This window comes from Babylonia areolata, chromosome 15, assembly GCF_041734735.1.
Source record: "Babylonia areolata isolate BAREFJ2019XMU chromosome 15, ASM4173473v1, whole genome shotgun sequence".
Lineage (NCBI taxonomy): Eukaryota > Metazoa > Mollusca > Gastropoda > Neogastropoda > Buccinidae > Babylonia > Babylonia areolata.
This window is the reverse complement of record NC_134890.1, coordinates 28,742,473-28,765,406: the sequence shown is the minus strand read 5'-3', so window position 1 is coordinate 28,765,406 and position 22,934 is coordinate 28,742,473. Positions and strand designations below refer to the sequence as shown.

The window sequence follows — 22,934 nt, the reverse complement described above, 5'->3', positions numbered from 1 at the left end:
GTGGTTGTGCTGTGGTGGTTGTGTGCTGTGGTGGTTGTGCTGTGGTGGTCGTGCCGTAGTTGTGCTGTAGTGGTTGTGCTGTGGTGGTCGTGCTGTAGTTGTGCTGTGGTGGTTGTGTGCTGTGATTGTGCGCTGGTTGTTGTGTGGTGTGGTGGTGCTGTGGGTATGTTGTGTGCTGTGGTTGTTGTGTGCTGTGGTTGTTGTGTGGTGTGGTAGTTGTGTGCTGTGGGTGTGTTGTGTGGTGTGGTTGTTGTGTGCTGTGGGTGTGTTGTGTGCTGTGGCCTTGCTGTGGGTGACCGGTTGGTGACCTGTGGTGTGATGTGGCAGAGTTCAACAAGGAGCTGGAGAAGGACATCATTGGAGACACGTCCGGAGACTTCAAGAAGCTTCTGGTGGGTCTGGTGCAAGCCAACCGCAGCGATAGCCAGGAGGTGAGACCCGTGACCATGGCAACGATGACAGTCATGATGATTATGATGATAGCTAGGGCGAAGACAAGAACTACTACTGGTTCTACTAGTTCTAGTAGTACTACTACTAACAACAACAACAACGACAATAATGATAATAATGATAATAAATAATAATAATACTGATGATGATGATGATATTAATAATAACAATGATAATGATAATGATAATCATCATCATCATCATCACACTGGTGGAGTGCAATAATGATTCATTACACAGGTAGATGAGAACAATGATTTATCACGTGGGTGGATTAGAACAATGATTTATCACACAGGTGGATTAGAACAATGATTTATCACGTGGGTGGATTAGAACAATGATTTATCACGTGGGTGGATTAGAACAATGATTTATCACACAGGTGGATTAGAACAATGATTTATCACGTGGGTGGATTAGAGCAATGATTTATCACGTGGGTGGATGAGAACAATGATTTATTACACAGGTGGATTAGAACAATGATTTATCTCGTGGGTGGATTAGAACAATGATTTATCACGTGGGTGGATTAGAACAATGATTTATCACGTGGGTGGATGAGAACAATGATTTATCACACAGGTGGATAACAAAAGTGACTTATCACACAGGTGGATCGTAACAATATTTATCACACAGGCGGACCGTAACAATATATATCACACAGGCGGACCGTAACAATATATATCACACAGGCGGACCGTAACAATATTTATCACACAGGTGGATCGTAACAATATATATTACACAGGCGGACCGTAACAATATACATCACACTGGTGGACCGTAACAATATATATCACACAGGCGGACCGTAACAATATATATCACACAGGCGGACCGTAACAATATACATCACACAGGCGGACCGTAACAATATACATCACACAGGCCGACCGTAACAATATATATCACACAGGTGGATCGTAACAATATATATCACACAGGCGGACCGTAACAATATATATCACACAGGTGGATCGTAACAATATTTATCACACAGGTGGACCGTAACAAAGCGCACCAGGACGCCAAAGCCCTGTTCGAGGCAGGGGAGGGGAAGTGGGGCACAGACGAGTCGAGGTTCAACGCCATCCTGGTGTCTCGCAGCTACCCCCAGCTCCGCGCCACCTTCGAGGAGTACCAGAAGATCTCCAAGAAAGACATCGAGGAGGTGCTGAAGAGCGAGTTCTCCGGCGACGTGCTGAGCGGGATGAAATCCATCGGTGAGCTGATTGAGGGAAGGGGGGGGGGTGGGGGAGAGAAAGAGCAAAGGTGGAGGAGGAGGAGAGGGGACAGAAAAGAGGGGGGGTGGGGGGGGGGGCGGCGGATGAAATTCATCGGTGAGCTGATTGGGGGAAGGGGGAGAGAAAGGGAGGATCAAAAGTTTTTAAATTTTTTTTTTTATTGAAGTGAGGAAATTGTTCTGATTGTTATTCTGGTAATTTACTCTTGACAGCATGATCAAGACCTTTCAGAATGACTAGTATGGATTTGAGGCACCATGGCAGCATTGGTTAGGCATTGGACTTCTGACCCAGTGGTTCACAGGTGGTCAGGGTTCGAGGCCCTGTTTCGGCTTGGTGCTGTGTCCTTAGGGGGAAAAAAGGTACTTTACTCCGATGTTCCTCAACCCTACCCAGGTGTCAGTGTGTACCTGACCTTCGTGGGGGAAGGGTAAAATGGTGGGAGGAGGGGACTGGGCCTCACCTTCCTGTGCTGAAAAGAACTCTGGTAATGAATTCACTGCCCTGCCGGCCATAAAAGGGCTATAAAAAGGACTCTGGATATGAATTCACTGCCCCAATGCCCATAAAAGGCTATAAAAAGGACTGTGGATATGAAATCACTGCCCCAATGCCCATAAAAGGCTATAAAAAGGACTGTGGATATGAAATCACTGCCCCGATGCCCATAAAAGGCTATAAAAAGGACTCTGGATATGAATTCACTGCCCCAACAGCTATAAAAGACTATAAAAAGGACTCTGGATATTAATTCACTGCCCCGACAGCTATAAAAGGCTATAAAAAGGATTCTGGATATTAAATCATTGCCCCGACAGCTATAAAAGGCTATAAAAAGGACTCTGGATATTAAGTCATTGGTCCGATGGTCGTAAAAGGATACTGGATATCAGTTTACTGCCCCGATGCCCATAAAAGGCTATAAAAAGGACTCTGGATATTAATTCACTGCCCCGATGCCCATGACAGGCTATGAAAAGGACTCTGGATATTAATTCACTGCCCCGATGCCCATGAAAGGCTATGAAAAGGACTCTGGATATAATTCACTGCCCCGATGCCCATGAAAGGCTATAAAAAGGACTCTGGATATAATTCACTGCCCCGATGCCCATAAAAGGCTATAAAAAAGACTCTGGATATGAATTCACTGCCCTGATGCCCATGAAAGGCTATGAAAAAGACTCTGGATATGAATTCACTGCCCCGATGCCCATAAAAGGCTATGAAAAGGACTCTGGATATGAATTCACTGCCCCGATGCCCATGAAAGGCTATAAAAAGGACTCTGGATATAATTCACTGCCCCGATGCCCATGAAAGGCTATAAAAAGGACTCTGGATATGAATTCACTGCCCCGATGCCCATGAAAGGCTATGGGACCTTTGACGTTTAACGATCAGTGCCGCACTCTTTCCTTTGCAGTGCGGTGTGTGCGGAACAAGTTTGGCCACTTTGCACGGCAGCTGCAGAAAACGATGAAAGGCTTGGGAACAGACGACGACACGCTGATCAGGATCATTGTCAGCCGCTGTGAAATCGACCTGAAGAACATCAAGGAGGAGTTTCAGACACTGACTGGGCAAACCTTGGATCAGTATGTTACGGTAAGTGTGTAGTGTGTGTGCGTGCTTGTGTGCGTGCGTGCGTGTGTGTGCTGTGTGTGTGTGTGTGTGCGTTGTGTGTGAGTGTGTGTGTGTGTGTGTGTGTGTGTGTGTGTGCATGCATGTATGCGTGTGTGTATGTATGTGTGCGTGTGCATGCACAGTTCTGTGTAGATTCTGTCTGTTTGTGCAAGTGTTTGTGTGTAAGTTAAAGCATGTATCTATGATATATATGTGTACCTGTTTAGTGTGGTATTGTGTATGTGTGTGTGTGTGCGCCGGTTGCGTGCATATATATGTATAAAAATATATGTGTGTGCGCATGTGTGTGTACATGCATGTGCATGTGTATGTGTATGTGTGTGTGCTTGCATGCATACTTGCACACGTATGCACGTGCGTGCATGTGTTGAAAGTGGAGAAGTGTTGATGCCTGTCAGCTGATAATGGAAGCACTGTGGGCAGGACGACACCAGTGGGGATTACCGCAACACTGTCCTGGCTCTGATTGTAGGGGGACCTCCTCCTGAGATGGCTGCCAAGTGTAAGTGGCTGGGAGGTTTTTTTTTTAATGTTTTGACGGCACCTAACCAGTAAACAAACACAGAGATGACACCGGAGGAGGTGTAGGAGGTGGTAATGGTCTGGGGTGGACCGGAGGGAGTGGAGGAGGTGTGGAAAGGCCGTGAGGCTTGATTTCTGCCCCAAATACTGTACCTGTACCTGTACCTATTGTTTAGAGAACTCGAGGTAGAGGGCCCTTACGATTGTGATTGCACCATAATTTTAGCTCGATCGGCCAGACGAGCTAAGTAAGTTTGTGACCTGATACATGGGTTGATGAAAAGAAAGAATTTATTTCTGCTGCAGGAAAACCTTGTGACTCTCACTGCACTATCAGCATAACCTGCAGAACGAGAATTTTTGTGACTTGCGGTCTGCTTTTGGTTTCATAACATTGTCACTGTGAAAATGAAAGTACTTTATGTGACTGTAACCTTACTTTTAAGGGAAATAACGTTGGTGGTTCTGTCTACGTTTGAACTAAGCTCAGACTGGCGGACAAACAAAGATTCAATGTTTGGCACTGGTCTGATTTACTAGGGCAAAGGGGGAAGTAATTACAGGGTAGATTTATTTGGAAAAGTATTAACTGAGGGCTGGCTACCTGTTATTCAGGCAAAGCACTCGACACTGAAGTATGTGTATGTAAGACCTAAGCATGCTGGTTAATGCCGCTGACGGGCATGTGCCTTGCAAGATGTGGTGTAGCATAGTGTTATGGATCACAGTGACGCCTCTTTGAGAAACGGAAACAGAAAGTGAAAGTGAAAGGTGTGGTGTTGACAGCGGGTGACGCGTTTGTGGAGGCTGTGAAGGCGAAGACGGAGGAGGAGCTGGATGAGGACGTCAGGATGGAGTCAGAGCCAGTTCAGGAGGACCCCACCCTTGTCCCCTTCGAAGGATTCAATGCTGAGCAGGACTGCGAGGCTCTGAAAAAGGCCATGAAAGGCTTCGGTGAGTTTCTGAGCCTGTAGAAAGGCTGCAGTGCTGTTGTGTTGGTTTTGTCCAAACGCAGTGACGCCTCCTTGAACTACTGATACTGATACTGGTTTTGTCCACCAAAAGGAAAACCATTACATGTTTTTGTAAAAAAAAAACAAACACAAAAAACCCCCAAAACCCTCCAAAACCCTCCAAAACAAACAAAAAAACACCAATAAAAACCAAAAAGCCAAAAACAAAACTAAGCGAAAGAACTAAACAAACAGATGGTTGTAAGTTGATTGATTCTTGTGGTCGTCTGCATGCTGACAAGACAGTGACTTGATCAGTTTGTGTTTTTTGCTACATGACTTAATGTTTTACTTTGTTATTGATTCAGTCTTCTGATCATTAGTAAACTGTGCTTATTTTTCGGGGAGGGGGGGGGGGGGGGGGGGGGGGGGGGAGTGCATAGACCAGTATTTTTACCTTGTTGAATGACAATTCATGTTACGCATGGAACAAAGAAATCTGTTGTATGGGTTGCTTTTGACGAAAAATAATCTAAAAATAATCTAAAAAAACTATTTTTAGCTGCGACATTATACTGGTGTGACTATGTAGATTCAGAAGTTTCTAAATTTCCAATTCCTGATCCAGAATGGGTGTACGAAAGCGTTGTCTGATGCACATTTCTGATCAGGAAGGTTAGGGGGGGATGAGTGAAAACAAATTTGTTAGTATCATCGTTCTGTTGTCGGAAGTTGTTGTCATTGCGTGGGGTCTGTCAGCATTAGAACTACTTTTATTTACATCAAGTTGTGTTTATTTCATTGTGTCATAAGTGTTGTAATAATAATAATAATAATAATGGTACTTATATAGCGCTGAATCTTGTGCATAGACAAATCTAAGCGCTTTCGCACCAGTCATTCTCACGCACGCATAACTCTAAAACTGGAGAAACTAAAGACAAGGAAGAGGCAGGGAAGGGAGGCTATTTTGGGAAGAGGTGGGTTTTAAGGGTTTTCATAAGTGTTCTGTACTTTGTGTGTGGACATCACATCGTGATGACTTAGAAGGAGAAGTTGTTTATTGTGTTTTCATGGAGGCCTCAGGTCAATAATTGTTTAGTTCATTTTTATTAAATCAGTCATTGTTAATTTATCTTCAAATTACTTGACTTCAGTTTGAAAATGACTCTTAGTTGTTTATTCAATTAATTGTCATTAGCTGATCACAAGTTAGCGTGACTTTAGCTGGAATGTGTTGATGTTCTCCGACTTGTAGCTGTTCATTTTATCAAAATAATTGTTGTTAGTTATTCTTCAGGTTAGCGTGACTTTAGCTGGAATGTGTTGATGTTCTCCGACTTGTAGCTGTTCATTTTATCAAAATAATTGTTGTTAGTTATTCTTCAGGTTAGCGTGGCTTTAGTTGGAATGTGTGGATGCTCTTTCACTTGTAGCTGTTTAATCCCTGACTGTGTGCATGCAGGAACGGATGAGGATGCCATCATTGAAGTGCTGAGCAAGCGAGCAGGGGAACAGCGTAGAGAGATCAACCTGACGTACAAGACCATGTTTGGGAAGGTGGGTGTGATAATGCCAGCAGTGCACATGTCAGGTTTCATTGGAAAAAAAACAAAAAAACAAAAAAAAAACAAATAAACTAAACCTACTGTGTAATCTCTCACATGCAGTATTTTGGAAAAATACTTCATGTTTTTTTTGTGTGGTAAAAAAACAACAACCCACAAAACGCATAAACTTATCCTTTTGTGTAATATCACATTATTGTAGCATCACATTATTGTTATTATTATTATTATATACGATAACACATACAGTGTTTCTGAAATATATCACTTGGTACAACTTAGAACTCTCTGGAATTCAGATTGAATAACAACATAAGATGTGGTGGAAATCTTGGGTTTCGTTTTTTTCTTTCTTTTAAGAACAAAAATTTGAAAAGAAAAACTGCCTTTCTGACTGCCGCAGAGCAGATTTACGATGTATTCAATATACTTTGTTCACTGCGGTTACGAGAGCAGTGATGTAAACCATTCTATATCTGAAATAGTTGCAATGTTTGATGTTTGAACAATGAGCACTGACAAATCACCACACCTGTGTTTTTGTCATTTGTGTGTGTGTGTGTGTGTGTGTGTGTGTGTGTGTGTGTGTGTGTGTGTGTGTGTGTGTGCAGGCACATAAATTATGTTGAACTTCAGACTTTGACATGCATGCCATCCTCTAGCGGGCAAGAGAAACTTTAACAATGCCAAAGCAAACTCTCCAAAACTTCATGGACACTCACACCAGTATGTTACAGGGGGAAAAAATGCTTTGTTAAGTATCATAGACAATAACTCCCAGAAAATCTGTAAAGTGATCAGCTCTTTTTAGCAACCCCCCCCCCCCCCCCCCCGGAACCCCCCCCCCCCACCCCCATCCAAAAAAAAAAAATTGTGCAGGAGTTAAAAAAACAACAGTCATTTCATGAAAAAATGTTATTGTGCAGGATTTGGGTAAAGAGCTGTCTGGAGAACTCAGTGGCAATTTCAAGACTCTATGTGTGGAGATGTTGCTGGGACCGGCCGAGTTTGATGCCAAACAGATCAACAAGGCTGTGAAGGTAATCAATTCTGCACTGTTGCAGCCAGAGCAGTTACCACCACCTCTGCAACTGCTGCTACAACGACTACTACTGTTGCCACTGCTGCTGATACTGCTGCTTCTATTACTGCTATTGCTGCTACAGCTGCTGCTGTTACTACTACTGCTACTGTCACTTGTTCTATTACTTCTGCTGCTGCTGGGGTTAGAACTACTACAAGTACTGTTGCTGCTGCTACATTAACACACACACACACACACACACACACACACACACACACACACACACACACACACACACACACACACATTTACTCACTCACATGAGCAAACAGTGATTTTTTTTCTCTCCCCCTCTGTTCTCCCCCCCCCCATCCCCCCCCCCCCCCCCCCTTGCTGTTCTCGTCTGATATCACTTATAGTGAAAAGACATTAAACTAAAAAATGAACACAAATACACACAAACATGCACACACACACACACACACACACACACACACACACACACACACACACACAGAAATGACATAAAAAAAACCCAACTACACCAGCAAACAACACTAACATAATTAACGTTTTTCAGGGACTGGGCACAGACGAGAGAGCCCTGATTGAAATCATCTGCACACGCACCAATGCTCAGCTGACGGCTATGAAGGAGGCATATAAAACGAGTGAGTGTCAACCATGCACCCTGACATTGCAGTGACTGGGCAGTCACTCACGTTTGAGCCCATGGATCTCTTACCTTAAAGGAAAAAAAAGAAAAAAAAGAGCAAAAACAAACCAAACCAAAACAAGAGAAAGGAGACACTCTGAACAAAAGGGCAAAGAAAGCTCGATACAGAACAGAGGACCCAAAAGAGGCCAACATTTTGTGGTTAGTGTTGAGGCCTCCTTTGGTCAAGGTTGACAATGGATGACGCATCCCCGCTGTCGTTTTGGTTGGTTGCTTGGCTTGGTACCAGGGGACCAAACCAAACCAACATTTTGTGTGTTTTTTGTGTAGGGTGTATCAAAAAGGCATGGAGGCCAACATTTTGTTTTTTTTGTGTACAGTGTATCAAAAAGGCATGGAGGCCAACATTTTGTCTTTTTGTGTGCAGCGTATCAAAAAGGCGTGGTGGCCAACATTTCGTGTGTTTTATTGGGGTACAGTGTATCAAAAAGATGTGCTGGCCAACATTTTGTGTCTTTTTGTGTACAGTGTGTCAAAAAGACGTGGAGGCTGACATTTTTGTTTTTTCTGTGTACAGTGTATCAAAAACATATGGAGGCCAATGTTTTGTGTTGTTTATTTGTTGTGTACAGTGTATCAAAAAGACGTGGAGGCTGACATTTTGTGTTTTTTGTGTACAGTGTATCAAAAAGACGTGGAGGCTGACATTGAGGGTGACACCTCTGGACCTTTCAAGCGGCTGCTGGTTGGCTGTCTGCAAGCCAATCGCCCTGAGGGACAGGAATTTGATCGCAACAAGGCCAAGCAAGATGCACAAGGTGATTTCCTAGTTTCTTTTGCTGGTGTGTGTGTGTGTGTGTGTGTGTGTGTGTGTGTGTGTGTGTGTAGTTTATTTTTTTTAATATAGTTTCATTCTATTCTTTTTTTATGGTATGTCTTCATGTTGTATGCTTTATTGTATATATATTGTTTCTTCTTATTATTATTATTCTTATTCTGATTATTACTGTTATTATTATTATTATTATTATTGTTATTCTTATCATTATTTTCATCATTATCACTATCATAAATTGTTATCATGATAATGATGATGATGAGTGTCATTATTACAATGATATCATCATCATTATCATCGTTATAATGATGATGTTTCTTTTTGTTCATTTCCATGTCAGCTTGCAGCTGTGCTGGATGCTGGAGAATATAAATTATCATTATTTATTATCATTTTAATTATGTTTATTCACAGGGCCCAACGCTCAGCTTATATCACAGTTTCAGTTTCAGTTTCACTTTCTCAAGGAGGCGTCACTGCGTTCGGACAAATCCATACACGCTACACCACATCTGCCGAGCAGATGCCCGACCAGCAGCATAACCCAACGCGCTTAGTCAGGCCTTGAGTGCATGCTTACATATTTGTGTACCTATGAAAGTGGATTTCATTTTACGTAATTTCACCAGAGGACAACACTCTCGTTGCCATGGGTTCTTTTTCAGTGCGCCAAGTGCGTGCTGCACACGGGACCTCGGTTTATCGTCTCATCCGAAAGAGTAGACGCTCAGTTTGATTTTCCAGTCAAACTTAGGAGAAAGGGCGAGAGCGGGATTCGAACCCACACCCTCACGGACTCTCTGTATTGGCAGCTGAGCGTCTTAACCATTCTGCCACCTTCCTATCACAGCTTGACATAAACTCACAGTTGGGCCAACAGCAAACTGAGAGCTGTATGATCAAATTGTTTCTCCATTTACAGCTTAGTCTTTTGTGAAGGACCAAGACTCTCAAACTAGGAGGTAAGATTGCACAGGCTCTTAGTGCTGCAGCCGTGGGGGGCTAGTAAGACTTTGGAAACCATCCCAGCACTGATTGTCATCATTTTGTTTGTGTTCCTCTCCTTGTCAACTCATGGCTCTGCTGGATGTGGGAGAGAAGAAACAATTATCCATTAAGCAGGCTGCATACAAGGCACTGGTGCGACCCATACTGGAATATGCTGGAACGGTATGGGATCCCTACACTGAAGAAAACATTGAAGCAGTGGAAAAGATCCAGTGGTGGGCAGCAAGGTGGGTCTCGCACCGATTCCGACAAACATCCAGCGTTGAAGATATGCTCAGCGATCTAGAATGGCCAACGCTGCAGACTCGCAGGAAAACAGCGAGACTCACCATGTTTTACAAAATCCACCACGGCAAGGCCTGCATCAATTCCCAGCACCTCCCTACCGTCAGCGCCAGAAGACGCTCTTCAAGGCGCTCCCACCACCTCCACTACGACGTCCCACAGAGCCGCACAGACTATCGCCACAAATCCTTCTTCCCAAGGACCATACCGGAGTGGAACAGCCTTCCTGCAGAGACTGTGTCGGCGCCATCCCTGGCTGCCTTCCAGGCCAGGATGGCATGCCTCTACTAACCCCTTCCCTCCCCCTCCCCCCTCCTCTCCCCTCCCCCACCAATTCGGAAACAGACCTGGCAACACCCCTGTGGACTAGAAAATTATGACATGCGCTCATCTGACTGGAGCGGGAAGCTTTTTCCTAAGTGAAAAGTGCGGCTGATTCGTCTTGATGTTGATGTTGGCTGCCTATACCCAAGAAGAAGAAGAAGAAGATTATTGTTATCACCATCATCATCATCATCATCATCGTCGTCATTGTCATCATCATTGTCATCAATCGATTATAAGCCATCGTCATTTTTTTGCCATCATCATCATCTTGTTTTCCTTGTACCTTTCCTTCATGATTCACAGCTCACCTGGATGCGGGTGATAAGAAATTATTATTATTAGTAGTAGTAGTATTGTGGGCATCAGTTCCATTTGGAAATATCTGTCCACCAGCACAACATCTAGACTTGTCATTTCTCTCATTCTCTCTCAACTTGACTACAGTAACTCTCTATTGTCTGGTTTGCCTGCTTCATCCATTCAGTCCCTTCAGCGCATACAAAGCTCTGCTGCCTGACTCGCCCTCAGAAAGGAAAGGTCTGAGCACATCACTCCTCTTTTGTTACATCTCCATTGGTTCCCTGTCTCACACAGAATAAAGTACAAAATCAGCACTCAGTGTTATAAATGTATTCACAAATCTGCCCCTTCCAATCTTTGTGGCTGTCTTCACCTCTACACCCCATCTCACTCTCTACGATCGGCTTCGGATCCACTCTGTTTACGCATACCTAGATTCAAACACTCCACTGCTGGATGCCGTTTTTTCTCTGTCTCTGGGATGAACTTCCTCTTTTGCTTCCTCATGTTATTGCACTCAGTTCTTTCAAGTCTGGCCTGAAAACCCACCTCTTTCTAAGACAGCCTTCCTCCCCAGCCTCTTCTTTGTCTTAAGTTTCTCCAGTTTATGCATGTGTGTGAATGACTAGTGTGAAATTGCTTTGATTTGTCTCTGCACAAGAAAATAAATACTGATTATTATTAGTAGTAGTAGTAGTGGTAGTAGTAGTATCATCACCATCATGTTTTCCTTGCACCTGTCCCTGTCAATGACTCGCAGCCCTCCTGGACGCCGGGGAGAAGAAATGGGGGACGGACGAGTCGAGGTTCAACGTGATCCTGGTGTCCCGCAGTTACCCCCAGCTCCGCGCCACCTTCCAGGAGTACGCCAAGCTGGCCAACAAGGACATTGAGGACTCCATCAGCAGTGAGATGTCTGGAGACCTCAAGAACGGCATGATGGCCATTGGTCAGTTTTGTGTGTGTGTGTGTGTGTGTGGAGGGTGTGGTGGTGGTGGTGGTGGGGTGTGGGGTGGGGGTCTGGAGACCTCAAGAACAGCATGCTGACTATTGGTCAGTTTTGTGTGTGTGGAGGTGGGGGTGGGTGGGGGTGGGGAGGGGGAGGGTGTCTGGAGACCTCGAGAACAGCATGCTGACTATTGGTCAGTTTTGTGTGTGTGTGTGTGTAGGGGTGGAGGGGGGTGTGTGGGTGGGGGAGGTCTGGAGACCTCAAGAATTTATTTACCCATTGTTTTTATTTACTTTCACATTATTATTTTGATTACTGCCCACTTAAGTGTGATTAATTCGCTCCAAAAGATTTGTTATTATTTTCACATTATAATCATGACTACTACCCACTTTTCAGTGCACATGATTCCCTCCAAAAGATTTGTTATAATTCATTTCTCCATTATTATCATGATTACTACCTACTTTTCAGTGCAGGTGATTCCCTCTAAGATATTGCTATTATTTTTTTCCCATTGTTTTTATTTATTTTCACATTATTATTATGATTACTGCCCACATATCAGTGTAGTCGGTTTGCTTCAAAAGATTGTTATTCATTACCTTCCCATAAAATCACGACTACTTCCCACTTTTAAGTGCAGGTAATTCGCTCCAAAAGATTTGCTACTATTTATTTTCCCCTATTATCATCACGACTATACCCACTTTTAAGTGCAGATGATTCGCTTCAAAAGATTTGTTATTATTTATTTTCCCATGATTATCATGACTGCTACACTCCAAAGATTTTTATCATTTATTTTACCATGATTATTACAACTACTACCAACTTTTCAGTGCGGTTAATTCACTCCAAAAGATTTGTGATTATTATTTATTTTAACATGGTTATCACGACTACTACCCACATTTCAGTGTGGATGACTCGCCCCAAAATATTTTTTATTAATCATTTTCACAAGAGTATCATGACTACTACCCACATTTCAGTGTGGTTAATTCACTCCAAAAGACTGTTCTTATTTTTTTTCCCCATTATAGTCATGACTAATACCCACACATTTCAGTGCCAGTGAATTACTCCAAAAGATTAGTTATTATATATTTTTCCCCATTTTTATCACGTCTGTCAATGACATTTAGGTGTGGATAATTCACTCCAAAAGATATGTTATTAATTATTTTTCCATTATTATCATGGCAACCACATACATTTCAATGCAGGCAATTCCCTCCAAAAGATTTGTTGTTATCATTCATTTTACCATGATTATCATGACTACTTTCCATTTTTCAGTGCAGATGGTTCCCTCTAAAATATTGCTATTATCTATTTACCCATTGTTTTTATTCATTTTCACATTATTATTACAATTGCTGCCTGCATTTCTGTGCGGTTAATTCGCTCCATAATATTGTTATTATTAATTTTCACATTATAATCATGATTACTACTTACTTTTCAGTGCGGTTAATTCACCCCAAAAGATTTGTTATTATTTATTTATTTTACCATGATTATCACCACCAACACACACTTTTCAGTGCAGTTAATTCACTCCAAAAGATTTTTACTGCTTCATTTTCCCCCCATGATGATCATGACCACTCCCCACACGTTTCAGTGCGGGTGATTCGCTCCAAGGCGACGCACTTTGCCAGCGAGCTGCACCGGGCGATGAAGGGGCTGGGGACGGACGACGACACACTGGTGCGGGTGGTGGCGTCGCGGTGCGAGGTGGACATGGTGCAGATCAAGGAGGAGTTCCAGCGAAACTTCAAGCAGTCCCTGTACTCCTTCATCGTGGTCAGTGGCTGTGTTGGGCTGTGTTGTGTTGTTGTTGGTGGTGGTGTGTTGTGCTGTGTCTAAAAATGTGTATGTGTTAATGTGATTATTTAGTGTGTTGGGCGTTACTATCTAATAACTTCGGCTGTGTTGTGTGTCATGAGGGAGGGTGGGGGGGTGGGGGGTGGGGGGCAGGGGGTGGGGAGGACTGTGTTGTGTTGTGTGTCATGGGGATTGTGTTGTGTTGTGTGTCATGGGTGGAGTGTGGGGGGAGGGGGGGGCTTTGTTGTGCTGTGTGTTATGTGTGTGTGTGTGTTGTATGTCATGAGGGATTGTGTTGTGTTGTGAATCCTGTGGTACTAGTTGTGTTCAGTTGTGTTGTGTTGAGAATCCTTTGGGACTGTGTTGTGTTGTGTTGTGAATCCTGTGGGACTGTGTTGTGTTGAGAATCCTGTGGGACTGTGTTGTGTTGTGTTGTGAATCCTGTGGGACTGTGTTGTGTTGTGAATCCTGTGTTGTGTTGAGAATCCTGTGGGACTGTGTGTTGTGTTGTGAATCCTGTGGGACTGTGTTTTGTTGTGAATCCTGTTGGACTGTGTTGCATTCTGTTGTGTTGAGAATCCTGTGGGACTGTGTTGTGTTCAGTTGTGTTGTGAATCCTGTGGGACTGTGTTGTGTTGAGAATCCTGTGGGACTGTGTTGTGTTCAGTTGTGTTGTGATTCCTGTGGGACTGTGTTGTGTTCAGTTGTGTTGTGCATCATGTGGGACTGTTGTTTTTATGTTGTGAGTCTATGCGTGTCATTATCGTAAGACATTCTGTGAGTGTATACACAAGGCTCTCCTTTATGATCAAATGCTGTAAGCTAATTCATTTAAACTGTTTCTCAACTGGGATGGGCGAGTTAACAAGGGGGGAATGAGTGAAATAAAATTATAAAAAAAAAGTGCAAAACTATCATTTTATTCTCTCATCAGTGACTAAAAATTAGGGAATGTTTATTCCACCCAAACCCATCCCCCACCCAACTCCCCATGCTATGGTTTGTTTCATTCTGGTCTGAGTGTCTGTCTGATGCGTGTGTTCACTTTATGTGATGGGCAGGATGATACGTCTGGGGACTATCGAAAGATGCTGTGCAACCTGATTGGACAACCATACAAGAAATGGTAGGTTTCTTCTTTCACTGCTGATTTTTGTTTTATCCAGTGTGTGTGTGTGTGTGTGTGTGTGTGTGTGTGTGTGTTGGTGGTGGTGGTCTTCTTGTTGTTGTTGTTGTTGTGGTGGTGGTGGTGGTGGTGTGTGTGTGTGTGCTTGTATATGTGTGTGCACTTTTAATTATTTAGATGAAAGTGAACACAGAGTTGTTTTTCATTGTTGTCTTTTATTGTTGTTGCGGTGATCCTCTTAATCTGGGAACTTGCCCAACCAACCACATTTACAAGTGATTGATGCAGAGTAGGACACATGCTTGGTTGCTCTTTCTCTCTCTCGTGTGTGTGTGTGTGTGTGTGTGCACGCATGCATGTTTGCATGTGTATGTGAGTGCATGCATGCATGCGTGAGTGTGTTTTTATGTGTGTGTGCGTGCCTCCATGCATGCATGTTTGTAAGTGTCCATTCATACTGAACACTCAAGACAAGTTTTTGATTTTTAAGTGACACCCTTTTTTTCTGTTTTTGGTGCCTGTCTACAGAAGTGCCCAGCTTTGAAGCCTTCAGCCTTGAGATGGACTTTGAGCGATTCCAAAGACTTCAGCTACACATTTTGCCTTACAGCTTGGCCTGGTAGACATTGTACTCTCTGCTACCCTAGTGTTCAGGTCCTGTAACTAGCATAGAAAACCACCGTCAGTAACTAGCCATACATGTTAATTTATCTATCATTGCCGTTAACTCGCCATGCATATTTATTTCTGTAGATAGTGTGAGAGTACTTGTGCCTCATCATTAAGCCACAAATGCATATTTCATTAATTTTATTTAGTGATATGTGTCTTATATGTCAATAAAGGTTGTTATATTTTGTGCATTCTTTAAAGTCTGTTGACGCATTCCAGTAGTGTATATTCAAAGTTGTTGTGCATCTGAATGTGATTTATGGTATTTTTCATGGTAACAGATGTTTAATGCTTGACTGTGATATATATTTTTTTCTCTGGTTTGGATACGGTGGTGTGTGATGGAGAATAATAATGATAAACTGTGACTTAAGACATTAGTCTGCACTGCCTGGATTCCTCTCCCTTCCCCAACCCCACACCCTCTTCCACATTTTTCTTAAAATTTTTATTTTATTTTATATTTATTATAATGCAGCTCAATCCTGAGAATATGCATGCTTTATATCCGTCATGGAACCATAATCAAAAGACTTTTGAACTACGTTTTATAATCGTTACGATTGTAGCAGGGCGTATCGCCATTTATTTTTGTTTTTACAAGTTGCTTACTCTCAATTTTATTGACGTAGAGTTGGACCCGAAGGAAACAAATCGTAATATTTCTGCTGTTGCTTGTAAATGTTACATTTTTATCTTCATTAATTCACTACTTTAATCTGTGTCATTTAGCTTTTATGTGTTGTTGAATACCAAACATTTGAATCTTTGTTCATTTGATACTTTGTCATTTGGCTTTAATGCGTGTTGTTTCATACCGAACACTGTTTTGTGTCTGTGATACCAAGAATGATATGATGCAACTGAACATACCCTTAAATATATTATTCAGCAGATTCTCAGGTCAGGTGAAGATCTCTAGAGGTGAACGTACCTGTCAGGGCATGAAGAGGATTAAGAAAACATAGGATTCACAGGTGTCTGGTTGTGTGTTACTTATTACAGAACATACTTATTCACTGTTCATTTGATTTACTGCTCTGTATGCTAACAAATTGTATTCAGAAATATAAACCCATTCTTTTTTTCCCCATTCCACAAACAAACAAAAAAACAAAAGGTTTTCAAAGCCATCACACTTCAAGCTCAAATTGCAAGCCATACTTGCAGAAAGTTGGTGAGAAAAGTCACAAATTGCTGGAATTGGTTATCTGAGTTTATTCAGACATGAAAGTTCACCAGGTTGTCTTGATTTTCAAGTGAAAGAAGGTCCAAGGGAAATCACTCCACTTGCCACACATCCTTTCTGCTGTTGTGAGAGAAAATGAATATGTGGCATTCAAATGCAATCTATACAAGGTCTTCAGCGTGTGTTGTGAACTATGAATGGACCTCTGACTTTGCTTCTTGCACAACAGAAACTGTGGATGTTTTCTTCTTTTTTTCTTTTCTTTTAATTTCATGAGATTTGTGGTGCTTCATGTGATGAAACAGCTTGAAATTCAAAGGGGAAGAAGACACCATTAATTTTAGTCAGTGAAAACACAGCAGCTATCTTACAGATGCTCCCAGCTGCCTTTCCCTTCTGGTGTGTCAGTCAGACTGATCTCCCCTCCCCCCATTGCCCTCTGGTGCCCCAGTGTGACCTTTATTTGTGTCGTTGTCTTGTTTCGGGAAGAATGCTGCCAAGACATTTAACAGTCTCAGGAGATGTGTGGGTTTTTTGGGTTTTGTTTTGCTGTAAATAATTAAGTGTTTTAAAAAAATCACATGGAAATGTGAGTGTGTGCATGTGTATGTTTGCAAGCAACCATGTTTGTGTATACATTAATGTATATGTTAAAACTGGCCAAGCTAAACTTGACAAAATTTAATCATGGCAGCCTGAGCAAATTTTACATGTTGCTTGTGCTGTAACAACAAAAAGGTGCAAATTAGATTTTCTCTGTCCTGCGCACTGAATGTGTTATGCGTGTTTCATGTGATGTCGTTTCATTCAGGAGGTACACATAAATCATGTACAGCAAACGTTGAGCGATTAGAATGTCAAACTTTCTTTCCAAAGGTCTCAGTAGCACCTGGAATATGTAGGTTAAATGTTGATACTAGAAAGTCAGATTTTTTTTCTAAAAACCTGAGGTTTTTAATCTTGCCAGCATGTACTGACTTAGCGTTGAGGATTTTCTGTTCTCCAAGGTGAAGGCATGTGCAGACAGATCTCTTTGTGTGCATTCTCATGCACAATACAGATGTGTGTATATATACTTGTTAACATCTGGTAATTCATGTGAAGTGTTTGATGAGTTATGAAAATATTAACATATCAGCTTACATCAGCACTCAAAACAGAGTGCTTCAACATGAACGGTGAAACAAGCATGCATGCACAAGACACATGTCCATGTCATATACATGGATGCACAAGGGAAAGAATGTGGAAACTTCTTCTGTGTTCGTGGGCTGCAACTCCTACGTTCACTTGTGTATACGCGAGTGGGCCTCTACGTGTATGACCGTTTTTAACCCGCCATGTAGGCAGCCATACTCCGCTTTTGGGGGTGTGTATGCTGGGTATGTTCTTGTTTCCATAACCCACCGAACGCTGACATGGATTCCAGGATTTTTAACGTGCGTATTTGATCTTCTGCTTGCGTATACACATGAAGGGGGTTCAGGCACTGGCAGGTCTGCACATATGTTGACCTGGGAGATCGTAAAAATCTCCACCCTTTACCCACCAGGCGCCACCACCGTGATTTGAACCCGGGACCCTCAGATTGAAAGTCCAAAGCTTTAACCATTCGGCTATCGCGCCCGTCGAATGTGGAAACAATTAACTCATTCTGCCCCACAGCTACACGCCTGCAACAACTCCCATGGACCAGCACTCCATGAGACCACTGCAGTAAAAAGTAGGGTGGTTCACTGAAATGCCGAGAATGGATGGAGAATTGTTGATTCAATCAGTCGAACAAAGCTTCATGTTCATGCTTACGGAACCCGTAAACAGTTCAGCTTATAATGCCTGACTGTACCAAGCACGAATAAATGAAATTAGAACAGTGTGTTGGTACGAGAATTCTGGTACCTGGTACACTGGGAAAGTAGTCATTTAAGTACAGATCTGAGTTTTAAACTGTTCAGTACAGGGGTTACTTGTGGTGTGTAGAATTTTGTTAAATATGATTATGATAGCCATCCATGATTTATAATTTTCTGTGCATGCTATTTTGTAAAATGTTTTCATGAAATGTTTTTATTTAAAATCATGTAACATGCATGTCGTACATTACTGTTAAGAAAGCTACCTGTATACAAAATTCAATAAAAGCAAATAGACAAAATAAGACTGCTGATAAACATTTGCACAAAGGTGTGTTGAAAGTGTGTGTGTTATATATACAGTGTGTGTGTGTGTGTGTGTGTGTGTGTGTGTGTGTGTAATGAGATTTGTATAGCGTGAGTGTGTGTGTGTTTGAATGTGTGTGTTAAATACTTGTGTGTTTGTGTGTGTGTGTGGAGGGGAGAGTGGGGGGTGGGTGGGGTGGGCAGGGGGGGGGGGAAGTGTGCATGCAATAAAATGACTAGCCATTTGACATTCGATATCACTGCTTTGAGTGCAGCCATATGTGTGTGTGTGTGTGTGTGTGTGTGTGTGTGTGTGTGTTGTGAACTAAGTGTGTGTAAATGTGTGCATACAAAAGAAAGACTAACCAGTTGACATTAGATACTGCTGCTTTAAGTCCAGATGTGTGCACATGAGTGAGTGTGTGTGTGTGTGTGTGTGTGTGTGTGTGTGCATGCATATGCATGTGTGTGTGAGTTGTGAACTGTGTGTGTGGATGCATGGACATAATGGAAAGGCTCAAATCAAATTATGGTGCTTAGAGCCTCACCGACCACTAAAGCCATCTCAAGGCTATTGCCATGTTAGAATGGAAAGGGCGACCATTTGATATTAGATATTGTTGCTTTAACTTAAGGCTAGCTGACTTCACATGGCCATAACAGGGCTGCCCAACTAAATAAAAAATTGAATCGTGTTAAACACAAACTGTCACCAAAAATAACCCCAAAAGACTGACCAGGACCCAGTGAAGCCACATGGACTCTTATTTCTGCTTTTGTGCTGTCACAAATTGACTACTGTAATTCTCTTCTTATAGGCTGTCCACATATTCTTCAGCGAATTCAAAAACTTCAAAACAATGCTGCCTGTCTGACTCTCAGAGTCCCACGTACTGATCACATTTCTCCTCACCTCTGCACTCTACACTGGCTCCCCTTTGAAGCGAGAATTAAATACAAAGTTGCGTGTCTCGGCTATTCTGCTTTCCACTCCGCAGGACCTACATATCTTTCTGACCTTATCAGTGTTTACACTCCCGCAAGAAATCTCCGCTCTTCCTCTGACTGTTACCTTTTGAAACTTCCCATTGTCAATACAAGAATATATGGTGAACGTTCTTTCTTCTTTGCTGCTCCTCACATCTGGAACAACCTTTCTCATCATATCTGTGCATCTGATTGTATTTCTGCTTTTCGTTCATCACTAAAAAACTCATATTTTTAAAACCTATCTATAAGTACTCTCAGCTTCCTTGTTCTCCAACACCACCCATGTCAGCTCAGCTATGTAGAGTGGGAATGGGAGAGTGTGAGGGCGTGGGGGGTGAGGGGTGAGGAGGGGAAGGGTTTTTGAGAAAGAGTGGTCATGAATGTTTTATGAAACTTGTAATATTTTACTTTCATATAAAGCGCCCTGAGCTCTTAGAGAGAAAGGGCGCTATATAAATGTACATTATTATTATTATTATGGACTTCAACACGTAAATACTCACACTGGATCTGCATCAACACTGGCACGCTGCCACATACATGAACCCATGGGTACTGACATGCATATGATGTTAATTATTATCAACACTGGACCAGCACTACTGGCATACATATGGTAAATATATATATATATATAATCTAATATCTATATCAACAGTGGTCCAGACCACACCGAAACATTGGATCAACATACATAGACGTCCACATTGTACTTCAATACAGTGACATCCACCTGGGACATATACCCCAGTGCACACAGAACTCAATTCACATGTTCATATACAATTCATACCCCAGCACACATTGAACTCACATTCTTTTTCTCTTTTTTTGTTGTTGTTGAGAACTCACATTCACATGTTCATGTAGAATTTATACCCCAGCTTACATAGAATTCATATCCCAGCTCACATCAAACTCACACTTCTTACAGAACCCACACCCCACCTCGTATAGAACTTGCACTCCATATATAGAACCTGAACCAACGGGCGCAATAGCCGAGTGGTTAAAGCGTTGGACTGTCAATCTGAGGGTCCGGGGTTTGAATCACGGTGACGGCGCCAGGTGGGTAAAGGGTGGAGATTTTTACGATCTCCCAGGTCAACATATGTGCAGACCTGCTAGTGCCTGAACCCCCTTCGTGTGTATATGCAAGCAGAAGATCAAATACACACGTTAAAGATCCTGTAATCCATGTCAGCGTTCGGTGGGTTATGGAAACAAGAACATACCCAGCATGCATACCCCTGAAAACGGAGTATGGCTGCCTACATGGCGGGGTAAAAACGGTCATACACGTAAAAGCCCACTCGTGTGCATATGAGTGAACGCAGAAGAAGTAGAACCTGAACCCATTAAAGCTCCAGCACATTATCATGAGTCACAAGAGAAAAAGAACGCACACTTCTCTATCATACTGTTTCCTTTGCTGTTCATCTTTCTCAATATCATCTATATGACGTGTATATATTATGTCTGACTGCTCCATTTTTCATTGCTGGTGTGAGCCAGTGTCAGTAAATGATGCTACCATGTTGAACTGTTTCTGCTTCCGGTTCCCCTCCCACTCGTGCAAGGATTGACTTTTAAGGGCACAAAACTTTACTGTAACATAAATCATGATCATTATATGAATACTATAATGATTTTGCTGCTGTTGAAAACATTGATCAGAGAGTGGTAAATCTGGAAAAAAAATCAAGCCCTATTTCACACTACTTGATCATGTATACTTGGAATGGGTACACATATTTAAGAGATTTTAAGGATACCTACACACACATATACAAACACACACACATGATATGTACACACACACACACACACACACACATAGTGATACTCACTGCATCTACACATGCGCATCAAATAATTATACTGAAAAATCTGATAAAATCTTTTATTGTCTGAAACAGACCAGCATTCTTTTCTTAAGCATAAAGTGATCAGTTGATGCCATTCAACATCATACAGAAAAAAAACAGAAGTTTTATTTGCAACGTTGCTCTCCATCATAATTTCATTTCTACTTATTGCAATGCTGACATCATTTATAATTAAATTTCTGACTGAGGCCAATTTTGAAAGCATTCACTGGTATAATTATCTATTTCATCTTTTTAATGGGAACGGACAAAGTTGGAGGATGGAGATATGTGTATGTGTGTGTGTGTGTGTGTGTGTGTGTGTGTGTGTGTGAGTGTATGAGTGTGTGTGTGTGTGTGTGTGTGTGTGTGTGTCCATTATAAATAGTACAGTAGCTTGACACCCCCACCTCCCTGTTACTCATTTCTTTTATTAGTATTTATACTACTTATAATTTGTTTAAAACTTCATAATATAAAAATTATACAATCATTGGTCAGTACCACACAAAGGCTTCCACTAAATGTATGAATTATGATTCAGTTACGTCAACTTCAAGTTCAAAAACATATACATATCCATGAGTGCTGAAATTCTTATTTTTCCAAATACTTCTTGCATCCAACATTTATCTATAGAATATAGTATAGATACAGTTCCACAGAACATACCAACTGAATGAACATTCATTCTTGTTTGTGTGATATCATCATTACACATGCACTGCTTTCAGCATAAACCTTTTGAAATTTATGCTTTCTGACCCTCTGCATTAAGCCAGAGCAAAGCTGAGTCTTCAGACCTATTAGTAACATATTCCTTAATCCAGTTTTCATAGCAGTACAGATGTCAACTGAGGTGGGCAAAAAAAACAACCCAAAAAACAAAAACACATCCCAGAGCACAACAATGAACATTCCATCTTGACAGAGAAAAAGACAGGAACAGAGAGAGAGAGCGAGAGAGGGTGGGGGGGAGGGGGGGGATGCGGAGTGAGAGAGAGGGATGGAGAGAAAGAGAGAGGGGGAGGGAGAGAGGGAGGGGACGGAGAGTAGAAGAAATAGAGGACAGGTAACCTAGCATGCACTTAATTATATTTTAAGGAAAAAAATAATAAAAGAAGACAAAAAAAAAAAGAAGAGGAAAGTAAGACTAAAAAAAACAAAAAACAAAACAAAACAAAACAAAAACCCACCCACAAAAAACAAAACAGTATCTCCTATCAGTTGACCAATTCTTGGATTTGACAATATTTACTTCAGACAAGCTTGCAATCACTGGAATAAGTTTCAA

General features: G+C 41.9%; 1 protein-coding gene across 1 annotated transcript in view; it reads left to right on the top strand.

Annotated features, from left to right (window-relative positions):
• Positions 1 to 18,806, top strand: part of LOC143290533 (annexin A6-like) — a 36,346-nt gene extending 17,540 nt beyond the window's left edge. Inside the window, exons 15-27 of the mRNA XM_076600057.1 lie at positions 328 to 431; positions 1,463 to 1,685; positions 3,133 to 3,314; positions 3,777 to 3,855; positions 4,662 to 4,829; positions 6,294 to 6,388; positions 7,323 to 7,436; positions 8,001 to 8,091; positions 8,777 to 8,914; positions 11,615 to 11,803; positions 13,434 to 13,615; positions 14,698 to 14,762; positions 15,291 to 18,806. Coding sequence (XP_076456172.1) covers positions 328 to 431; positions 1,463 to 1,685; positions 3,133 to 3,314; positions 3,777 to 3,855; positions 4,662 to 4,829; positions 6,294 to 6,388; positions 7,323 to 7,436; positions 8,001 to 8,091; positions 8,777 to 8,914; positions 11,615 to 11,803; positions 13,434 to 13,615; positions 14,698 to 14,762; position 15,291 — 1,631 coding nt within the window. The 3' untranslated portion in view covers positions 15,292 to 18,806. The remainder of the gene's footprint in view (positions 1 to 327; positions 432 to 1,462; positions 1,686 to 3,132; positions 3,315 to 3,776; positions 3,856 to 4,661; positions 4,830 to 6,293; positions 6,389 to 7,322; positions 7,437 to 8,000; positions 8,092 to 8,776; positions 8,915 to 11,614; positions 11,804 to 13,433; positions 13,616 to 14,697; positions 14,763 to 15,290) is intronic.
• The last annotated feature ends 4,128 nt before the right edge of the window (positions 18,807 to 22,934 follow it).